Source organism: Bos grunniens, chromosome 24 (assembly GCF_055505025.1).
Source record: "Bos grunniens cultivar Pamir isolate PY7600 chromosome 24, Bosgru_T2T1.0, whole genome shotgun sequence".
NCBI classification, from domain to species: Eukaryota; Metazoa; Chordata; class Mammalia; order Artiodactyla; family Bovidae; genus Bos; species Bos grunniens.
The window spans coordinates 42827859-42846909 of record NC_141188.1 but is presented as its reverse complement, the minus strand read 5'-3'; the positions used below and the strand labels follow the sequence as shown (position 1 = coordinate 42846909).

Sequence of the window (19051 nt, the reverse complement as noted above, 5' to 3'; positions counted from 1 at the left end):
CCTTCCGGAGGGGCCCATGGAACCATGGGGACGGGCAGGGACATGTGTGCAGGCAGCACTGTCTCTTCCCGTGCTCCCCTCCCAGCCTCCCCTGAGGCAGTAGGGAAATTCACAGAATCCACTCCCGTGCTCCACCATGCCTGCCTCTGGACTCGCCTCCAAGGACGGCAGAGTGCTGAGATGGTAGCCAGAAGCACTGACCCTCCCTCTGAAGCGCATTCATTTACAAAGCCTCTGTTTTAACAAAGCCTCTGTCACAAACTACATCTTGTGTCCTAACTCAAGCCTTCAGCCACAAGTGTGTCACTGGGAACAAAGCCATATGGAGCGATGGGGACAAAGGGCTTCTCCTCATTTCTGGTAATTTCTGAGGTGGGTATCACCTTTATTTTAGGAGAAAGCAGCCAGACCTTGAATGCTGGAGTTTGACGCAGCATTCCAGTTGAATCAGGGAACAAGCAAAGTCACCCCGGGTATCAGCTCAGCTGAAAACCCTCTGCGCTCTCCCCCAGCCCCGCTGACATAGTTCTTTGTCATTTTCAAAGACCATAAATCCTTTTTTTTTTTTTTAAGGAAAGCTTTTTATTATTCATCTATGTATGTCAGTGTGATTTAGTTTCAACATATCATCTCCAAGCTATTTCAGGCACAGAATTAAGATTAAAATCACATCTGAAACTGTAAATGTGCATGGAGGGTGCGTGTGAAGAGGGGGAGAATGACTACAGTGGGGAGCTACGAACCAGCACATTCTCACTTGGCAAAGCGGGGTGTCAAAAATAAACCTGGGCAGCCAGGAGCAGCATGCACTAGAGCTGGTAAGTCTTAGGTTCCCTAAAAATGAACTGGAGTGGTTTTAGCTGGAGGTGTCTGCTGCCAAGATGCCTCTGCAGTGCTGTCACAGAGTAAAAGGCCCTTAAAAGGATAGGGTTTCCTAGGAGAGTCATTTCAGACCAGCCACCAGCACCTACTGTACTTAGAATCCTGCAGGAGAACAACTTCTAGAGCAAACACCAAATTTAAATGATGTGCCTTGGGGCTTCCCAGGTGGCTCAGACGGTAAAGCCTGCAATGCGGAAGACCTGGGTTCGATCCTTGGGTCAGGAAGATCCCCTGGAGAAGGAAATGGCAACCCACTGCAGTACCTTCACCTGGAAAATCCCATGGATGGAGGAGTCTGGTAGGCTACAGTCCATGGGGTTTGCTAAGACATGACTGAGTGACTTCACTTCTTCAAATAATATAGGCAGCAAAACACCCTTCAGAGTGTCCCCTTACCTGAACTGTTTCCAAGAAAAAACGTTACTTTGTACACAGGTTTTAAAAGAACAGGCTTTTTTGCTGTAGAGGCAACTGATTTAAGGAAGTCACTGGAAGAGTAACAGAATGACGCTGGAGCTTTCCTTCAGGTTTTTAACAGAACCTAGAGCCTCTGCAGGCTAACTGGGACCTGATGATTCACAGGAGAAATGTGATGTGACTCCAGAGAAGTTAACCCTCACCATTAGGTCTGGGCAGAGACGAGCTGCCGATGCAATAGATAGTGTGTGTTACATGACCTCTACCACATTCCCACAGTCATTCATCACATAAAACTCCTCACGAGGCACAGAAATCATGTAGGAATTCAGTGCCCCTGCACAAGTATGAAGCATGTGTTCTCGCAGTGGAAAATGGATTTACTGTTACTCCTCTCACCATCTGTCTAGGCCATCATAGACAAGGTCACACGGCCCACCACGTAGTCAGATATCGAGGGGTATGCTTTATGAAGAGCGCTCGCCTGCATGTCCAGTTCATCTGTGGAACATGCAGCTAAAAGTTAAATGAACGAACAATAACTAACAGACCTACATATGCTAAACACGTCAAGTCAGTTTCCTTTTATAAAAAATGCCTTTAACTGCTTTTCCTAATTTTCAGGATTGGGTACTGTGATTTTAAAAATGTCAAATACTGGGCTGGAGTTATTTTTTAAAGCCACAACTGTATATCTAAAGCATCAACAAACCCTCTTCTAAAAACAGCAGTGAACTCACGGTACCAATATGTGGGGTCCACCACAGATTTCAGAAACAGATGAAGGAACACCCAGAACCCACGTCTCACTCAAGTCCGTTTGCTCAAACGTGTTAACCTGGAAGACTAAAGTTCTGAGGCCGTCATCGTGGTAGGACTGTGACAGTAGTGACAAGCTGCAAATGGGCTTCAGCCCCTGCTCACTCACCTTCCCAAAGACAGTCTTAAAATGCTGCTCATATCCCCAGGACATTAACTCTTTAAAGGTGAACATCACCAGAAGTCTTACTAATCGTTCCTTTATTAGAAATTACCCTCATTCCTCAAAGTAAAATGAAGCCCTTAAAGACTTGCTTCATTTACATCCAAGGTTATATCCACAGTGAAGCCAAGACAAGAGCAAGGAGCTTAGAGCTGACAGGCAAAGAGATGATGACCATGGTCTTGCTGGGGTGCAGGAGGGACCCTCCAGGGAGGGGCCTGGAACAGCCATGACACTAATTAACACTGGGTGAATCTATAAGCACTCTGTCAGAGTACATGCTGCCTCTGCCCCGTGACTCCCACCCAACAGCTGATCCTCTGCATGGAGCACAGGCACACCGAGGGTTTAAGACAGGACAGTCTTCTCAAGTGTCACATTCTAGGCCAAACAGGAAGTGGCCAACCTTCCTTTGATAGACTCTGGGGAATTCTGAAATGAGCCAGATCACCTATCAGTTTGGGTGACTCAGCTGTGTGAGTAACCAAACCCAGGAAGGACGTCAGGCCTCTCTATCTGCAAATGCACTTGCTTCTGCTCAGGGGTTCTTGAGCCAAAAGCTCCTGGTTCTTTTCAGTTCTCACTTCCACCCTCCCTCCCCACCAGTAAGCAGAAACGGACCTTAGCCATTGCACCTGCAGAACAGAGGTCCATGTCTCAGGAATAAGACAGCACATTTTCCAAAAGGCAGCATGCTGCTGCTGCTAAGTCACTTCAGTCATGTCTGACTCTGTGCGACCCCATAGACGGCAGCCCACCAGGCTCCCCAGTCCTTGGGATTCTCCAGGCAAGAACACTGGAGTGGGTTGCCATTTCCTTCTCCAATGCATGAAAGTGAAAAGTGAAAGTGAAGTCGCTCAGTTGTGTCTGACTCTTAGCGACCCCATGGACTGCAGCCTACTAGGCTCCTCCATCCATGGGATTTTCCAGGCAAGAGTACTGGAGTGGGGTGCCATTGCCTTCTCCAAAAGGCAGCATGGGCATTTGTAAAATAATAGGTTATTTTTCCTGCTTTCAGTTTCTTATTAATACATTTCCTTGAGGCCACCTGAATTTATAAGTGTGACAGGCTGAAATTGTATGCGACGTCAAAACTCAGCCCGGAAAGAATCCCAATCTTTCATCGTTTTCATGTGGAAATTAATTTGTGCACCACTCAAGCAGGATCACAGCTATGCAAACTGTCCTACATCTGACGCAAGGCAGGGAATGATTATCTGCAGAAAACTTGCCTCTCCCACTGAACTCATCTGTGTTTTTGAATCATTTGTTTAGTTGAAGATAATGAACTACCAGTCACCTCCCCTGACCGTGTCCTGTCTAATCACAGCTCTGCAAGATCCACAGCAGGTGCAAACAGTCTGACTTCCTACTGAATTCAGCAGTTTCTTCACTAATGGACAATTCCATTCAAGCTGGAGCAGTCACTGTGACCACATCTTTAGTGGCAGACTTAAAAGCTAGTTTGCTTTTTGGCAGAAATCACTTTCTAAGATATGAAATAACCTTGCCTTTCAAGTTTAGTCTTTTAACACCTTAAAAAAGTTATCCCCACCCCCAACCAGACACATTGAGTAAAGTTACCCACTGACTTTGCATGAAAAGACCTGTGTTGTAGGAGGGCTGACCCTAGGTCTCCAACCTGGAGCCCCTAGGATTTCTTCCTCTTCCTCTGGAAGCCCCTAGATCAGCCTGATATGGCAGAGACTCCAGAGCTATTTCAGTTTCCCCTCTTGAGTTCCCTGGTTTCCAGGCCAGGCATCCCCATTCCTCCTAGGGGCACCCTCACCTGTTCAATTCTCCACAGCATCTCCTTCTCCTGCCGCCCCCACTCCTGGCGCTCCCGGTCCAGGCGGTCGAGAAGCTCCACCTTCTCCCGGTTCCAGTTCTTCTCGCTGTGGTGGATCTGCCAGCGCAGGTCCATGACCAGCCTGTGACTGTCCGCCAGCAGCTTCTGCTGCACCTCCCTCTCCTTCCTGAATGCCCCTTTGCTGTCGGTGCAGGAGCCTGGGTCTCCCAAGCTCTTTTCATTCTTTGCTTCCAGCTGTCAAGGATAAGACATGGGAACTTAGTCCCTGACAATCTCACATTATTAGGTGAAGAAAACCTCAGCACATTCATGTATTATCCCTGGAATCGTGTTTAAATCAAGATCTGACCAAGCTTACAGAGGAAATAATTTTCGTCTTTAAAGTCTTAATTATGAATATCTGACAGAGTCATACAGAGGTGAATAAGAGAATCCACCCAGCTTCCCACGGTCCACTCCTCAATCCCCTTGCAGACTCCGAGTCACCATGTCTCCTGCCTGTTCTGCTGTACAGCTCCTTGAAGGCAGGCACATGTCTATCCCTACATCCTTCACCCCTCTGTGGAACCTGGTAATAGGGCAGTGATGGAACCTAGCAGTCTATAATAAACACACATCAAGCACCCAGGAGGTTGAAGACCACAAACAAGCAAGCAGAAGAACTCCCATCTAGACACCACATGCACACTGCTGAAAACCAAAGAGGAAACCTTGGAGGCAGACAGAGAAAAAAACCACCCATGGAGGCACAAAGATGGGAATGACAGCAGACTTCTCCTTGGAAACTATGCAAGTCAGGGGACAACGGAGTAACACAGTGAAAGGGCTGGAGGGGGGAGATCTGTACTCGGCAACATCTTTCAAAAATACAGGGGGATACAGGTTTTTCAATAAATGGAAACTTAAAAAAAAATTACTGTCAGCAGACCTGCATTTCAAGAAATGACAGAGGACATTTTCGGGCAGATGGAATGATATACCAGCAAACACTTTGATCTACACAAAAAATGAAGAACACTGGAAATGACTGGAAATCCTGAATAAATACAAATATAACTCATTTTCTATTTTTAATTGCTTTAAAATACTACTCAGTGTCTAAGGTAAAGATGGTTGCAGCATGTTGTGTGTTTACAGATGTGTAGAAGTAAACTGACAGCAGTGCCAAGGACCGGAGGGGGGAACTGGGGTGTACTGTTGGTGACTGTGATAAGACTTTAGTGCCAGATTCATGAGCACAAATATATACCCTTTTTCCTATTCTAGATAAGCAGATCCCTGACGTCCATCCATGGCCCCATGTTAATCTACTGAATTCTAATGGTTTCTAATCTATTCTCTACCTCTATACCAGAATAACTTCTTAAAAATGCAGGTCAAAATGCTTTACTCCCATGACGAAATCAGGATCAGTGTTTTGATTCTTTGAACATTCTTCTTGCCACTCGTCCATGGTGAGGTGCAGCTGCTCGGGTGTGCCATCCTCCTGTCTTCATGATGTCCTTTTCTCTCCTTTTCCATGTAGCCACTCCTGTTCATCTTCCAAGATTCTAAGCAGGACTTTGACAAACAACCCTGCCCTGAGCCTGCGGACTGAGGTGTGTGCCCTGCACACTCCCATTCCTGGGAGCCTGTGTACAGGTCTGGCAGGGCACTTAATCACTCTGTTACTAACTTTGGCCCTTTTCTGCTCTCCCACTGTACTGAGAACCCCCTAAGGATCTGTCTTTTCTGTTGGGGGATCCCTGGCAAAGCAAGCTCTGACTTCGGAGTCAGTTGAAGGAATTAGATTTGGGGATTGACACAACATGGCCTCCACTGAGAGAAAGTATTTCCCTCTGGATAGAATTCAGCTGTTTTGCATTTAGTGGAAATGGGCAAAGATGGCACTATTATAAATGTACTAGCATCAGCCCACATTCATTGTTCCCTAGGCCACAAATGTTTGAGAAACTTTAAACAGTTTGGGGGCAGAAGATGAAATCTTTACGTATTACCCACTTGGCTTCCAGGTTTGAAGTTCTAGCTTTACTTCATGGTGTTCAGTGATTATCCCTGAGGCTTTATTTGTAGCAAATGTGTGGGTGGATACCAGGTTCCTCTAAAACAAAGATGAAATGTTTTGAAGCTGGCTGGCTTCAAAGATTATGCCTTCTCTTTTTGGCTATGCTTATATTTCTGAAAATATTTAGCTGTTTCCCCCATAAACATATTTTTAAAGTAAGCTTAAAGGCAGCTCATCAGAATGTCCTTACTCATTTCTCTTCCACAGCTGGCTCTTCAGGCTGTGAACGAAGATAAACAGAATATCTAGTAAGACGCTCCTACCAGGCAGTCGGCAGGATTCATAACTGGGTCAGCGGCTGCACCCTTGTCCAGCCTGGCCAGGAGCTCTGGTCTGGCTGTGCTTTGCTGCTGCCCCTGCAGAGGCAGCTGTACCTTGGCCCCTCCAGAGCCTGGTACTTCTGCCCCTGTGGGCCAGGTGGCAGTGCAGGTGAACCTGTGGGCACTGCGGAAGCTGTCTTCTGACAGGACAAGCCCTCTCAGCTTTTATCAAGACTATTTAGAAGATGTCTTCTTTCCAGGCAAGTTTTTTTTTTTGTCTCATGATGGGGCCAACTGATAGAAAATCTTGATTACAATCTGCCCAGAAAAGAGATTATCTGAGATGGCGCACCATGATGGGGGGGTGGGGAGACACCCAGAGAAGCAGTCTGAGCAAGCAGATACCACACAGGAAGTGACCACTTTCAAAGGTTTCCAGGGAGAAAGCCCACAGAAAAGAGCATTTCCGGTGCAGCCTGATCTTAGTGACCAGGGGTGTGGTCTTAAGTCTCTGAGACCCTGTGCTCCACTGTGCTCTCGTCTCCACTCTCAGTGAAGCCTCTGCAATCTGAGACAACATGCTTCCTCCGGCCTTCATTTCTCTGTGTGAATAAGGACAGCACGACTCGTCAGGGCATGTGTAGTGGGAGGTCTACAAGGTCTTCCCAGCACTGGGAGAAATCTAACGGAAAGCATTCGTTTGCTTTTTTTTTTTTTAGAGATAACAAAACCACAACCTGCGTTTTCTTTGCTTCTGTCTGAATGATGGCCGTGTACTGATCACCATTTCATGCTGGTCAGGCTTTGGTGGCACTAAGGACATCCTTGCTCCTTTCTCCCCACCAACATTCGCTATTTCTAGTCTTTCTGATAAGGGCCACTCCAACAGCTGTGAGGTGACAGCTCATTGTGGTCTTGATTTGCATTTCCCTGAGGATCAATAACAGAGCATTTTCTCATGTATCTGTTACCTGTAGGCAAAGAAAACTCAGGCAAGAAGACACCTGCACCCCCATGTTCCCAGCAGCACCATTTACAGAAGCAATGTAAATGTTCATGGATGAATGAATGGATAAAGAAGATGTGGTACATATATACAATGGGATACTACTCAGTGGTGAAAAAGAACAAAATCATGCCATTTGCAGCAACAGTGGGTGGAGCTCAAGGGCTTTATGCTAATTGAAATCAGAGAGAGAGAAATACTGTGTGATCAGAAGTAGATGTGGAATCTGTAAGTAAACAGATGAAACCAAGCTCATAGGTAACACTTAACAGATAAGGAGCTGCCAGGGGGAAGTGAGTAGGGAATGGGTGAACTCCTCTGCTTTTAGTTTAAATAAACTGGATAGTAATAAAAAAGAGACAACCTTGTTCTACACAGAATGGGGAAACAGACGCTGCTTTTGAAACACTGCTGGGTGGGAGCTGTGTTTCACACCTTGGGAGAGGGAAGAAGAGGGAAGGATGGCACCACAGGAAGGCGGGGGACCTCCCAGGTGCCCGAGGCCCTTGCTGCGGGTTTCTCCTCGCCCCCCTTTCCCAGCCAGGCCCTGGGATCCAGACCCTCCCCGCAGTTGGAGAGGAGGCCAGGCCGTACCTGCTCCAGGCGGCATGTGAGCGCGGCCCACTCCACATCCCAGGCAGCCTTGTCACCTGCGTATTGCTGCTGCAGCCGCTGGCGTGCGCGCGCGTCCTCCCGTAGCTCTGCGCGCAGCTCCTCAAGCAGTGCCTTGAGGGCGCAGAACAGCGGCTGGGTCTCTGCCACCTGTGGGGACATGAGGGCAGCTCTGCATCTCATGAGGGTGAGGACAGGGGCCTGGCCAGCAAGGGAGGGGGGCTGGTTTGGGGCTATGGTGGGAATCTGCACAGTTAGGGGGAGAATGGGTCCCCTGGCTGCTCGAGGGCCACTGGGCCGATGCTGCTAAGGGCTCCTTGGATGAGGAGGCTGGTACCACGGACACCTGAAGCAGAGATGGGAAGAAGCTGAGGGAGGCGAGGGGAACCGAGCCAGGGCTGCCAGGATGCTCTGCATGACTTCAGACCTCACAGCCCTGGTTGACAACAGGAGTAATGAGATAAACTCACCTCTGTGTGCTGTCACTTGAGTGCCAGCTGTTGAACCAGAGGGAATTAATAAAGGGCTCGTGTGTCTCATCAACGTGGTGGTTAGTCTCCGATTTGTAGTTACTAAGAGGTCATATATGCAAAAAAGCAGAGTCGTGGGGTGGGGGTGACTTTTAGGTCTAACAGTTAAAAGTAAAGGCTTAACATGCCGGTGAAGGCTTCCTTGTCCTCCCTCGAAATACAGTCACTGCCCAGAATCTCTTTTCTGCTCGCTAATGGCAGGAATAACTACTGTAACTACTTGTTTATCTTGTGCCTCCCCTGTCCCCCCACCTCCAAGTTGTCAAAGGCTGACCACCTCCCACATTTCTGGTGCTTAGCTCATGGAAGCATGCAAACAGGTCTGATAATGAAGAATGGATTCTTATTACTAACCTGCTGTACCTAACTTAAAAGATTTTGTATTTTCCAATAATACCTATTTAGTTCTATGAACACACATTTCAAAACCATGATTGCTATCTCAGTATGCTTCAGCATGGGCATTATATCAGAAGGTTTGTCCAAATGAATTAATACACCCTGAATCAATGATGGTACCTGGATAATAAAAGCCACATCAGTCCATCTCTAGAAACCAGATGGAGAACACCTAAAGCCCGTTGCTAGCTCCCTGAATGGTCTCAAGGCAATCCTCTTTGGTACATTTATAAGACAGGAGGACTTAAAAGCTCTCTCAGTCCTACCAGAGGCACTCTGTCTGTACCATGGGAAGACAGAGCCCCTCATGCTCAGAAGAATCCCCCCTCCTTGGTAAACCTCCTGTCCCAGGGCAGCGAGCCTGGGATCTGCATACCCAGCAGCCTTCTCTCTTCCATCAGCTTGAGAGTCAATCATGCTTTTAAAACCATCTAGTCAAATCAATGAAACACGCATGTACGTATGCAAAAATGGTTAGCCATGCTTGGGAAGAATTTGTGATACTCTGGATATACGTTTGGATGTTAGAAGAGAGAAATTCCTTAACATGAACTTTATCACTGAAAACGCCATAGTTTTCTCCATAATTTATATGAAAAGTTTTAGTATTAAATACAGTAGACTTTTGGTCAGGTGAAAAGGTCTGTTAGCATTTATTGCTCCTTGATTTTCCTCACCATGAAAACCAATTTTCACTTTTAACTGAGAGTACAATTCAGTTAACATTTGCAAAACCTGGCAAATAGAAAACCTAAAAATCCTGTACGTTCTTTCCAACTATGAGAATATAAGTAAATTACCACTGTTCTCAACAAGATATTCATAAAATGTGTGAAACTGTAATCAATGCAGAAGTTTCTTTAAACTCTACACCAAAAGTATTTAAAGGTATGTATGAGTGAGGTGTTAGTCTTTTCACAGATATACATCTTCCTAAGTATAGAATTTGTTTGCTAAAAAATTATTTTATGGTAGACTTGATTTTTCATCATTGGATTTTAGATTTTTAAAAAATTACTACTTTTCAAGTCAAACTATTTTAAACATAAAATCACGGTAATTTTTATCGAAACTTCGGAGCAGTTGTCTCTGTTTCATTGAAGAAAAAGCAGAAAACCACATAATAAATCACATGTGATCAGTACTTTCCTATGAACCACAAGTCATGTATGTGGTCAGCTTTGGGGTTCTTCTCTAACAGCACTGACAACATCAGGACCAGAATTTTGTGCTCCTTGAAAGCAGGGTTCACATGACTGTCCTTTTGCAGATTAAAATTTTGCTTCTGCTGGAAGTAAGTACTTTTTGGCATTAATAGATATCAGATTAAATAAAATCAAGTCTTAATGTTTTCATGCACATTTGGGCCAGAGCAATCAACATAATGTCCTGTTATACCAATACTATATTTAATCATCATGGGATAAGCTCAAACTTGCTTTGGGGTGAAGGTGGCCAAAGGGGACAAGAGCCCAGAGAATCGATGCTATTGGTAGCTGTTACCACCGTCACCTGGGCACAGCATGTGGCCTGGCACGCAGCCAACCTAGTTCTGCCACTGGAGAACAACGGCAAGAACTATGTCCAAGAGAAAACTGAAGACCCCGAATGAGCCACAGACAGGCACTGATCCTTCCAACTGACTGTTACACACACAGAAACCCAGTGATGGTGACTAACACTAGTTTCCAGTGGGCCAGGGGTGTGATGATCCTTCACCTACAGGACAGTGCTTGCATCTCACATCGAGCCTGAGTGCACGCTGGCACATGCCCTTGTCACAGGGGAGGACGCACAGCAACGGGGAACCTGTCTGGCCGCGAGGAAGCGTGGAGCCTGACTGCGATCCAGGTCTGCCTGCGCTACCCAAGACTGGACAAGCCTGCCAGCATATGTGAATTCTGGCAGCATAACCCTGCCCAAGCTGTAATTTTAAGGATAGCTAATCTAGGGCTTCCCTAGGGATCTAGTAGTTAAGAATCTGCCCACCAATACAGGAGACACATGGGTTTGATGCCTGGTTCCGGGAAGGTGGCACAGGCCGCAGAGCACTTAAGTCTATGTGCTGTGACTACTGAGCCTGTGCTCTAGAGCCTGGGAACTGCAACTGCTGAGCCTGAGCGCTGCCACTGCTGAAGCCCGCGTGCCTGGAGCCTGTGCTTCACATGAGCAGCCACTGCAGTGAGAAGTCCGAGCAACCACAGCTAGAGAGTAGCCCCTCCTTGCTGCAATGAAGATCCAGCACAGCCAAAAATAAACAAACAAAGATGGCTAATCTCTGTGAAGCAAACTCCATTCCCCACATCAAGGGGAATAACAGTAGCCCTCCTGAAAGAACATCTAGACGTTACTCTTCTCACTTCTCCCAGTGGTGGCCGTTTGCTGGGCTATATTTTTGGTAGAAAGACCCAAATCAAGTCAAGGATGGAATCAAGACTAAGTCTTCAGGTCAAAGTCATCTTAGATACAGAGCTTTCAGAACCTTCTGTGCCAGGTGCTGAGCTCTATAACCTTTTAGCTTATATATCTGGTAAGTATACAAAAAGTGAAATTGCTCAGTCGTGTACGACTGTTTGTGATCCCATTGACTGTAGCCTACCAGGCTCCTCCCTCCATGGCATTTTCCAGGCAAGAGTACTGGAGTGGGTTGCCATTTCCTTCTCCAGGGGATCAAACCCAGGTCTTCTGCATTGCAGGCAGACGCCTTACCCTCTGAGCCACCAGAGAAGCCCTTCTGGTAAGTATGGGCAATTGTAATTAAAAAGGCCAACTTCCCAATTTCTTTCAGTTCAGTCGCTCAGTCATGTCCGACTCTTTGCGACCCCATGAATCACAGCACACCAGGCCTCCCTGTCCATCACCAACTCCCGGAGTTTACTCAAACTCATGTCCATCGAGTCGGTGATGCCATCCAGCCATCTCATCCTCTGTCGTCCCCTTCTCCTCCTGCCCCCAATCGCTCCCAGCATCAGAGTCTTTTCCAGTGAGTCAACTCTTCGCATGAGGTGGCCAAAGTACTGGAGTTTCAGCTTTAGCATCAGTCCTTCCAATGAACACCCAGGACTGACCTCCTTTAGGATGGAGTGGTTGGATCTCCTTGCAGTCCAAGGGACTCTCAAGAGTCTTCTCCAACACCACAGTTCAAAAGCATCAATTCTTCAGTGCTCAGCTTTCTTCACAGTCCAACTCTCACATCCATACGTGACCACTGGAAAAACCATAGCCTTGACTAGACGGACCTTTGTTGGCAAAGTAATATCTCTGCTTTTTAATATGCTATCTAGGTTGGTCATAACTTTCCTCCCAAGGAGTAAGCGTCTTCTAATTTCATGGCTGCAATCACCATCTGCAGTGCTTTTAGAGCCCCCCACAAAAAAAGTCTGACACTGTTTCCCCATCTATTTACCATGAAGTGATGGGACCAGATGCCATGATCTTCGTTTTCTGAATGTTGAGCTTTAAGTCAACTTTTTCACTCTCCTCTTTCACTTTCATCAAGAGGCTTATTGGTCTTCTTACAAAGCAGCAGGATAAAATGTTTCCACAATTTCTTTCTCAATTCTAAGGACATTTCAGCCCTTTTAAGCTCGAATAACCCTCCATTTGCCATCAGGAGTTTGTGCTATAAAGTGTTAAAATAACAGGTTCAAGTTTGGGCTTTGGCCAGTAGGACTGTTATCCAATTATAAGTGAAAGTCACTCAGTCGTGTCTGACTCTCTGCGACCCCATGGACTATAGAGTCCATGGAATTCTCTAGGCCAGAATACTGGAGTGGGTAGCCTTTTCCTCCTCCAGGGAATCTTCCCAACCCAGGTATCGAACCCAGGTGTCCTACATTGCAGGCGGATTCTTTACCAGCTGAGCCACAAGGGAAGCCCAAGAATACTGGAGTGGGTAGCCTGTCCCTTCTCTAGCAGATCTTCCTGACCCAGGAATCAAACCAGGGTCTCCTGCATTGCAGGTGGATTCTTTACCAACTGAGCTATCAGGGAAGCCCTATCCAATTATAGGACACATGTTAATAGAAATTGAAAAGAAGTTTATAGATAGGTAGCAGATCAGTTGGTGAGGCAACACCAGCTATTTTATAGACTCACTTTTGCTTAAGATTTCTAAGACATGCACATAAGTAATTCTGTGAAAGCTATACTTAACATCAACCACTCTGCTGCATCAGAGCCACTGCCTTTAGAGATGGTGTAATCTAAAATTGGAACAGAGGTACTGACCTGCTGCTACGGGCTGACCCACAGAAAGGCAGTCACAATAGAGGTGCTGGCCTCTGCCTTATCCTCACTTAGGCAGAGTCCTGCAATGCTGTGGTTGGCTGCCCTGACCACCCACCGCCCACTTCCACATACACACCCATGCATAGTTCCTATTTGACACATAAGGGGGGGGGCCTCTTGCAGGTTCAATAAAAGTAACTCCTTCACCAGCAGGGGTGCCATGTCACCCTTTACTGAGATTATCTTTACATATCTGTGTGTGCTTGGTCTCGGTCACGTCCAACTGCAACCCTCCAGAGACTGTAGCCCACCAGGCTCCTCTGTCCATGGGATTCTCCAGGCAAGAAGACTGGCGTGGATAGCCATTTCCTACTTCAGGGGATCTTCCTGACCCAGGGTCGAACCTGCATCTCTTCTGTCTCCTGCATTGGCAGGCAAAGTCTTTACCATTGTGCCACCTAGGAACCCCCTACAATATTTTAATCCAGCAACATTTTAACAAGTAAGCCATTTGTCATTCTTATCTTCATTATTACATACAGATTAAAGATTATTTTCTAAAACCATCATCCCCACAGATAAAGGAGAATGAGTCATTAAAGACTGGCTGTGAAAATATAATCTCTTATGGAAGCTTGCAGAGATGACAGACTCATCTGTGGCCAGAACTCACGTGTCCACTGGCTGCGAATACACTGGGTGACCTGGACCAGGCGGACTCCATGCCTGCAGGTCTCCCATCATTTTCACTGAAGGCCTCGGAAGAGTAAAGGTGGGTGTGTGAGAGGACATATGGACACAGATTGAACAGGTATAGACCCAGAACTGTTGCCAAGGCTTCAAAGTGTGATGGAAGGGCAAATGGACAAGTGTGATGGAAGTCAAGTGGCCAGATGGGAAGAATGAACTGATTACCGGCAAGCTCATTAGTGTATCAGAACTTGTGCCACAAGACTCGGAAAGGTGTGTCACAAACTACCTGCCACCCAAAGGTAGGTCGGGGAGGTAGGGCTGGGGCCGAGAGTATTTCTTCAGGAAACTTTTGTTACTTGTGACTTTCCACACCCTGAACACGTGCTACTTTCACAGTAACAGGAAAAAAAAAAAAAAAAAACAGCAAAAATAAAGTGCTTCCTAATCATAAACTCTGGTCAGGTTACTTCCACAGAGTTGCATGTCTCTTAGGTGAGGCTATAAAGTTGCAGAGTCTGAAGAATGAATCTGGTGCAACATATGAAAGTGAAACATAAAAGCTATCAAGGCTCAAGAGGATTGCCTTCTTATTTAAAATATAAAATCAGATGTGTGGAAGTGCTGTTTCTGGAAGTTTCTGTATCTTGGGCAGAGTAGAAAGAATGGGCTGCCAGCAAGTAGGCTACTGGGCACCAGGTGAGTGCAGGCCCAGGATGCCCTGGAGCCAAAGGCACTCTGTCTACAGGGAAAGGCTGGCTTTGATCTGGGGGGCCTCCGAGTCCCAGGTCAGTGACAAAAGGCCCAGGGAGCAGACTGCCCCTAGTCCTCAGGCTGGATCCTGAGGAGGGCCCTCAGGGACCAGTGGCAGTTGAAGACTTGAAGATTTGAACACAGAACATAGTAAATGGTAAAGGATCTGCCTGCAATGCAAGAGACCTGGGTTCGATCCCTGGGTCAGGAAGATCCCCTGAAGACATGGCAACCCGCTCCAGTATTCTTGCCTGGAGAATTCCATGGACTGAGGAGCCGGCAGGCTATAGTCCATGGAGTTGCAAAGCGTCAGACACAACTGGGCGACTAAACACTTTCATTTTTTCATAATTGCATTAGATTGCCCTCTCCACACTTACACTTAGACGCTTTAAAAAAGAGTATTATGTCACATCCCTGAATGAAAAAGTAACTTTTCTTTTAATGACTTAATCCAATTGGGGGAAGACTGGCTGTTGGAACCCCACAGTCATACTTCTGGCACTATTAACCACCCTATGTTTAAAAACCTGATTTCAGGAATTACTACTATCAAAGGCATACTTGGCTGTAGTAGTGCTGGCCTCAGAAGCTCAACGCAGTTGCAGGCATCTTGGTGCTTGTCCCCAGCCTGGGACCCTGCAGAAGGCTGGGTGAACTCAAGTGCTCACTGCCTCCAGGACAGGTGGGTCCCTGCTGCCTCGTCAGTCTGGGCAGTGTTCGCAGAGCCAAACACTTTCCAATCTGATGGTTTTTAATGAAGTATTTCCAACGCTGACTTGATACATGCAATTTTTTTAAACCTCCTTTGACATGATAAATGTTGCCATCCACCCTGTTCAGCTGTGAGATTGTTCACTGTGACACAAGGCAAGGCCTGGGAAATTCTGTCCCCTGCTAATTTATCCTTGGGAAAGAAGTCAGGCCACATTTCCCACTCTGCTTATCGCCTTGGGAGGCCCTCGGAGTTTCTGAGGTGGGTGCGGCTTGAGGGGCCGCTCCCTGCGACACGTGCCCAGCTCCCGCGTCCAGGCTGCCTGGCTGGTACAGGATGGACAGACCTCCCTCCCGAGAAGTGCACTGCCGGGCGCCAGCTGTCGCTTACAGTAGAGCTCATTAATCTTGTGTCCTCAGATGGATGGCACTGGACTGCCATGGGCAGACAGGCCCATTAAAGGCAGATCTGATTCTGCCCACGTGGACACCACCCCCATTAGCCCATCTGCATGCCTGTGTACAAAGCGGGAACACAATGGTCCACCTCCACTTTCAAGCGGAAATGCTGAGACATGAATGATGGAAGGAGGCAGCAGCAAAGATGACGTTAAGACGCACAGAACAGGAGGTTCCAGCTGAGTGACTTTCCATAGGTCTCCACCTCACAGGGAAAATCTTCCATGACTATTGTTTGGGAAACCAGCTGTGTTACATTTTCCCCCTTTCCCAAAGCATTTGGATGTGCACGTGGGAAACACCCGACACGTGCTCTCGGAGGCAGCGGGTCTGTGGCTAAGCAGCCAACAAGGAATTCTATGTAAGTCACAGATAATACCATGGGACTGCCTGACAGCACCGCTTTTAAAAACCAGTAAAACTGGTCGATTTTGGGGGATGTTCTGCAAAGGAGCATTTTATTTTCTAACGATCTTTGCTGGAAAACGCTGGAAAACTCATTCCATGAGCTAAAAAATCTCTCCCATGGCCTCATGACAGACTTCCTAATAATGGTAATTAAAAGTTCCTTTGAAAATATAACCTCTTTCTGGAGTCCTGTTATTCTGGGAGAATGAAGGGTGAAGTTATGCTTAGAAATCAGGACTTCAACTGTGAAAATCTGAGTTGTACACAGAAGGTGGGGAAAGGGGGAACGCTCCCCCAGGTGTGAGCTAGGGAGGCGTCACTTTCCTCATCTGACCTGAGTTCACGCTCTGCTGCCGTCCTAACCATCCTAACCCCCCTGCCCCGACACACACACATGCTCTGGGCAGAAGGAGAGGCTGCAGCTGTGGAGTGCGGTGTGCAGGGAGGGCCCAGACTGGCTGTGATGGTGCGCCTGCAGCTGCGCCTGGGGTCACCCCACCCTGCGCCTACCCCCAGATCCAGGCTCTCCCTGCCAGACACTCAAAAAAGCAACATGAGGTCAGGAGAGTCTCAGGCCAGGAAGCCCAGGAGCAAAAAAGTTTTAGCCTTGCAGGCAGGATCCTGGCACTCCAAACCCATCACAGCTTCCGTTTTGCAGAAAAGCACAACCAACCTGGGGCACCCAGAGCATCTCTTGGCTTATCCAGCAGGGGCCTGTTTGCTTATAAAGATAAATGGGGCTTTTGGGAACACTGATAGTTACTTAAGGTTCTACACAGAAACCTCACTTCTCTTTACACACGCTTTCATTTTTGCTTCAAGTGTCATCCAATATTTGTATTGGGGACATTATGTTTTGTGTAGCTTAAAAACAACATGAAATACTTCATACACATTTGGAGATAAAAAGACGGACAAACTTGGTTTTCCTCCTGTGTTATGTTGCCCGCCAGCAAACAACAAAGCCCTACGTGGTCGTGATGAGGGCACCATCTCCTTGGAAGAGTGTCACCCTCTATATAAGACATAGGCCACCTTATCCAGTACTGTTTTCTCCTCTTCCTGAGGCACATTCACTGGCCTTGAGGGGACTCAATTGACGTGCCCTTACTATGTCCTCACTTATGTGAATGAGCCAAGCAAACCAGAGCTCTCTGCCCCTGGGAACACCAGCGCGTGAACAGATGACAGGGGCAGGCTAGGGGGTCTTTTCTCCCAGTGCAGGGAGAATGAGGAGCTAAGACCAGCACCCACCTGCCTGTAGAGCTGTCCCCCGTCGGTGGGCTGCAGCCGTGACCCGTGGTCACCCATCTGCGGAGAGCGCTCTCCCAGGGAAAACCCACAGCTTGGCCCATCGTCGTCGCGGTCTGGACTGTCCGCCTTTGTGTCCCCCTGGACGCCAAGCTCCCCGAGCCTGGGGAAGGTCTCTGGAAGCTCGCTCTGAAATGGCAGGAGGGGACAATCACAGCTGAATTCTTCTGCCCTCAGCCTAAGTTTTAATGCCTGAGGTTCATCACCCACTTCAGGGGTTATCACAACTTCACTTCTCAGCCCTCTCTCCCTAGGAGGCTCATAGTGACCACTTCACTCACTGGCCACTTTCTCCATCTAAACCTGACATAGAGGGTGCCCAGTTTATTAGATGAGATTAGAAATATTACTATTTGTAAATCATTCCTGCTCTCAGTTACAGTGAAAGGAGGAGGGCCTCCAAAGTACTGATCAATAGAAAACTTGACAACTACTTCCAGTTTTGCTTAACAATGGTTTTCTAGGTCATGGCTATCTTGAAGCAGGTTGAATTCGTTTTTAAAGAAGTTCTCCACCCCGAGGGAAGAGCATCATATCTCCCCATTCCCAGGATGTCTTAAAACTGCACACACTGCTGAGGAGAGTGGGAGCAGAGGGTCTTTGGGGGCTAAGAGGAACCAACCACCACGGGGCCCTGAAACAGCTGACGAGGCAGCCAGAGTAGCAGACACCAGCAGCTCCAGCCCTGTGCTCGCCAGACAGCATGGCCAGAGAGGAGCCTGCAGAGCTGGAGGCCACTCTGCCTTAATCAATAACCATCAATCAGAGGGCAAATAGCTCTGGTTCTGCCATGAACCTGGGAATTGAGGCCTAAGGAGGTATATGCTTCATACTGATTTCAGAGGCTGTGAGAAAGCTCCTCTTGGAGCTCAGAGAGACCACGTTAGAGCCGGGTTTGCCAACCATCACTGTGGAATGAACCAGTGGAGGACTTTGGGGGTGATAACAAATTCATCCATCAGCAAAAAGACATGGCAGCAAAAAGACATGGCAGCAAAAAGCATGGCTGCAGCAGGGGCTTACAGACCAGCGTGTTCTTCAAACGAGCTCCCTGGGCAGCACCGGACGACCCCACTGCCTTTGCTCTGCCTGGACTGGGCTTGAAGAATAACCTGAGATAATCAGAACATGACTGTGTGCGGAGCGGAGTGGGTAGGCGGACAGCAGGGCCTGGGGCTCAAGAACAAACCCCATACAAAGGAACTCCCGGGGCCGAGCTACCTCCATGAAGTCCTCCGCGTCGTCCTCCGCCTGCCTCCCTTGGCGCCAGTGCTTGAGCAGCCACCTGAGCTTGACGTAGAAGAGGAAGATGTTCTGCTTCAGGGAGCGCAGCTCCTGCTGCATCAGGTGCCTCTCGTCGTCCCAGGCGCGCTCGTGCAGCGAGCTCTGCAGGGCCAGGCCGTTTGCCTCCCGGTCGCGCCTCCGCAGGGCGCAGCGGCGTTCCTCCTCCGCCTTGGACGAAGAAGAGAGGCGCCGTGACGGGCGGCTGTCCCCACCTGCCACCCAACTGAGCCTCTGCCAGC

General features: G+C 47.8%; 1 protein-coding gene across 6 annotated transcripts in view; it reads right to left on the bottom strand.

The window, feature by feature from the left end:
* The window catches only part of MTCL1 (microtubule crosslinking factor 1), a 114329-nt gene that overhangs the window by 11089 nt on the left and 84189 nt on the right, over positions 1–19051 (bottom strand). For all 6 annotated transcript variants that reach the window (XM_086373148.1, XM_086373146.1, XM_086373144.1 and 3 more), the window contains 4 exons: positions 18750–18980; positions 17472–17657; positions 8017–8184; positions 4071–4325 (listed from right to left, as the gene is read on the bottom strand). In XM_086373148.1, the coding sequence (XP_086229274.1) occupies positions 4071–4325; positions 8017–8184; positions 17472–17657; positions 18750–18980 (840 nt within the window). The remainder of the gene's footprint in view (positions 1–4070; positions 4326–8016; positions 8185–17471; positions 17658–18749; positions 18981–19051) is intronic.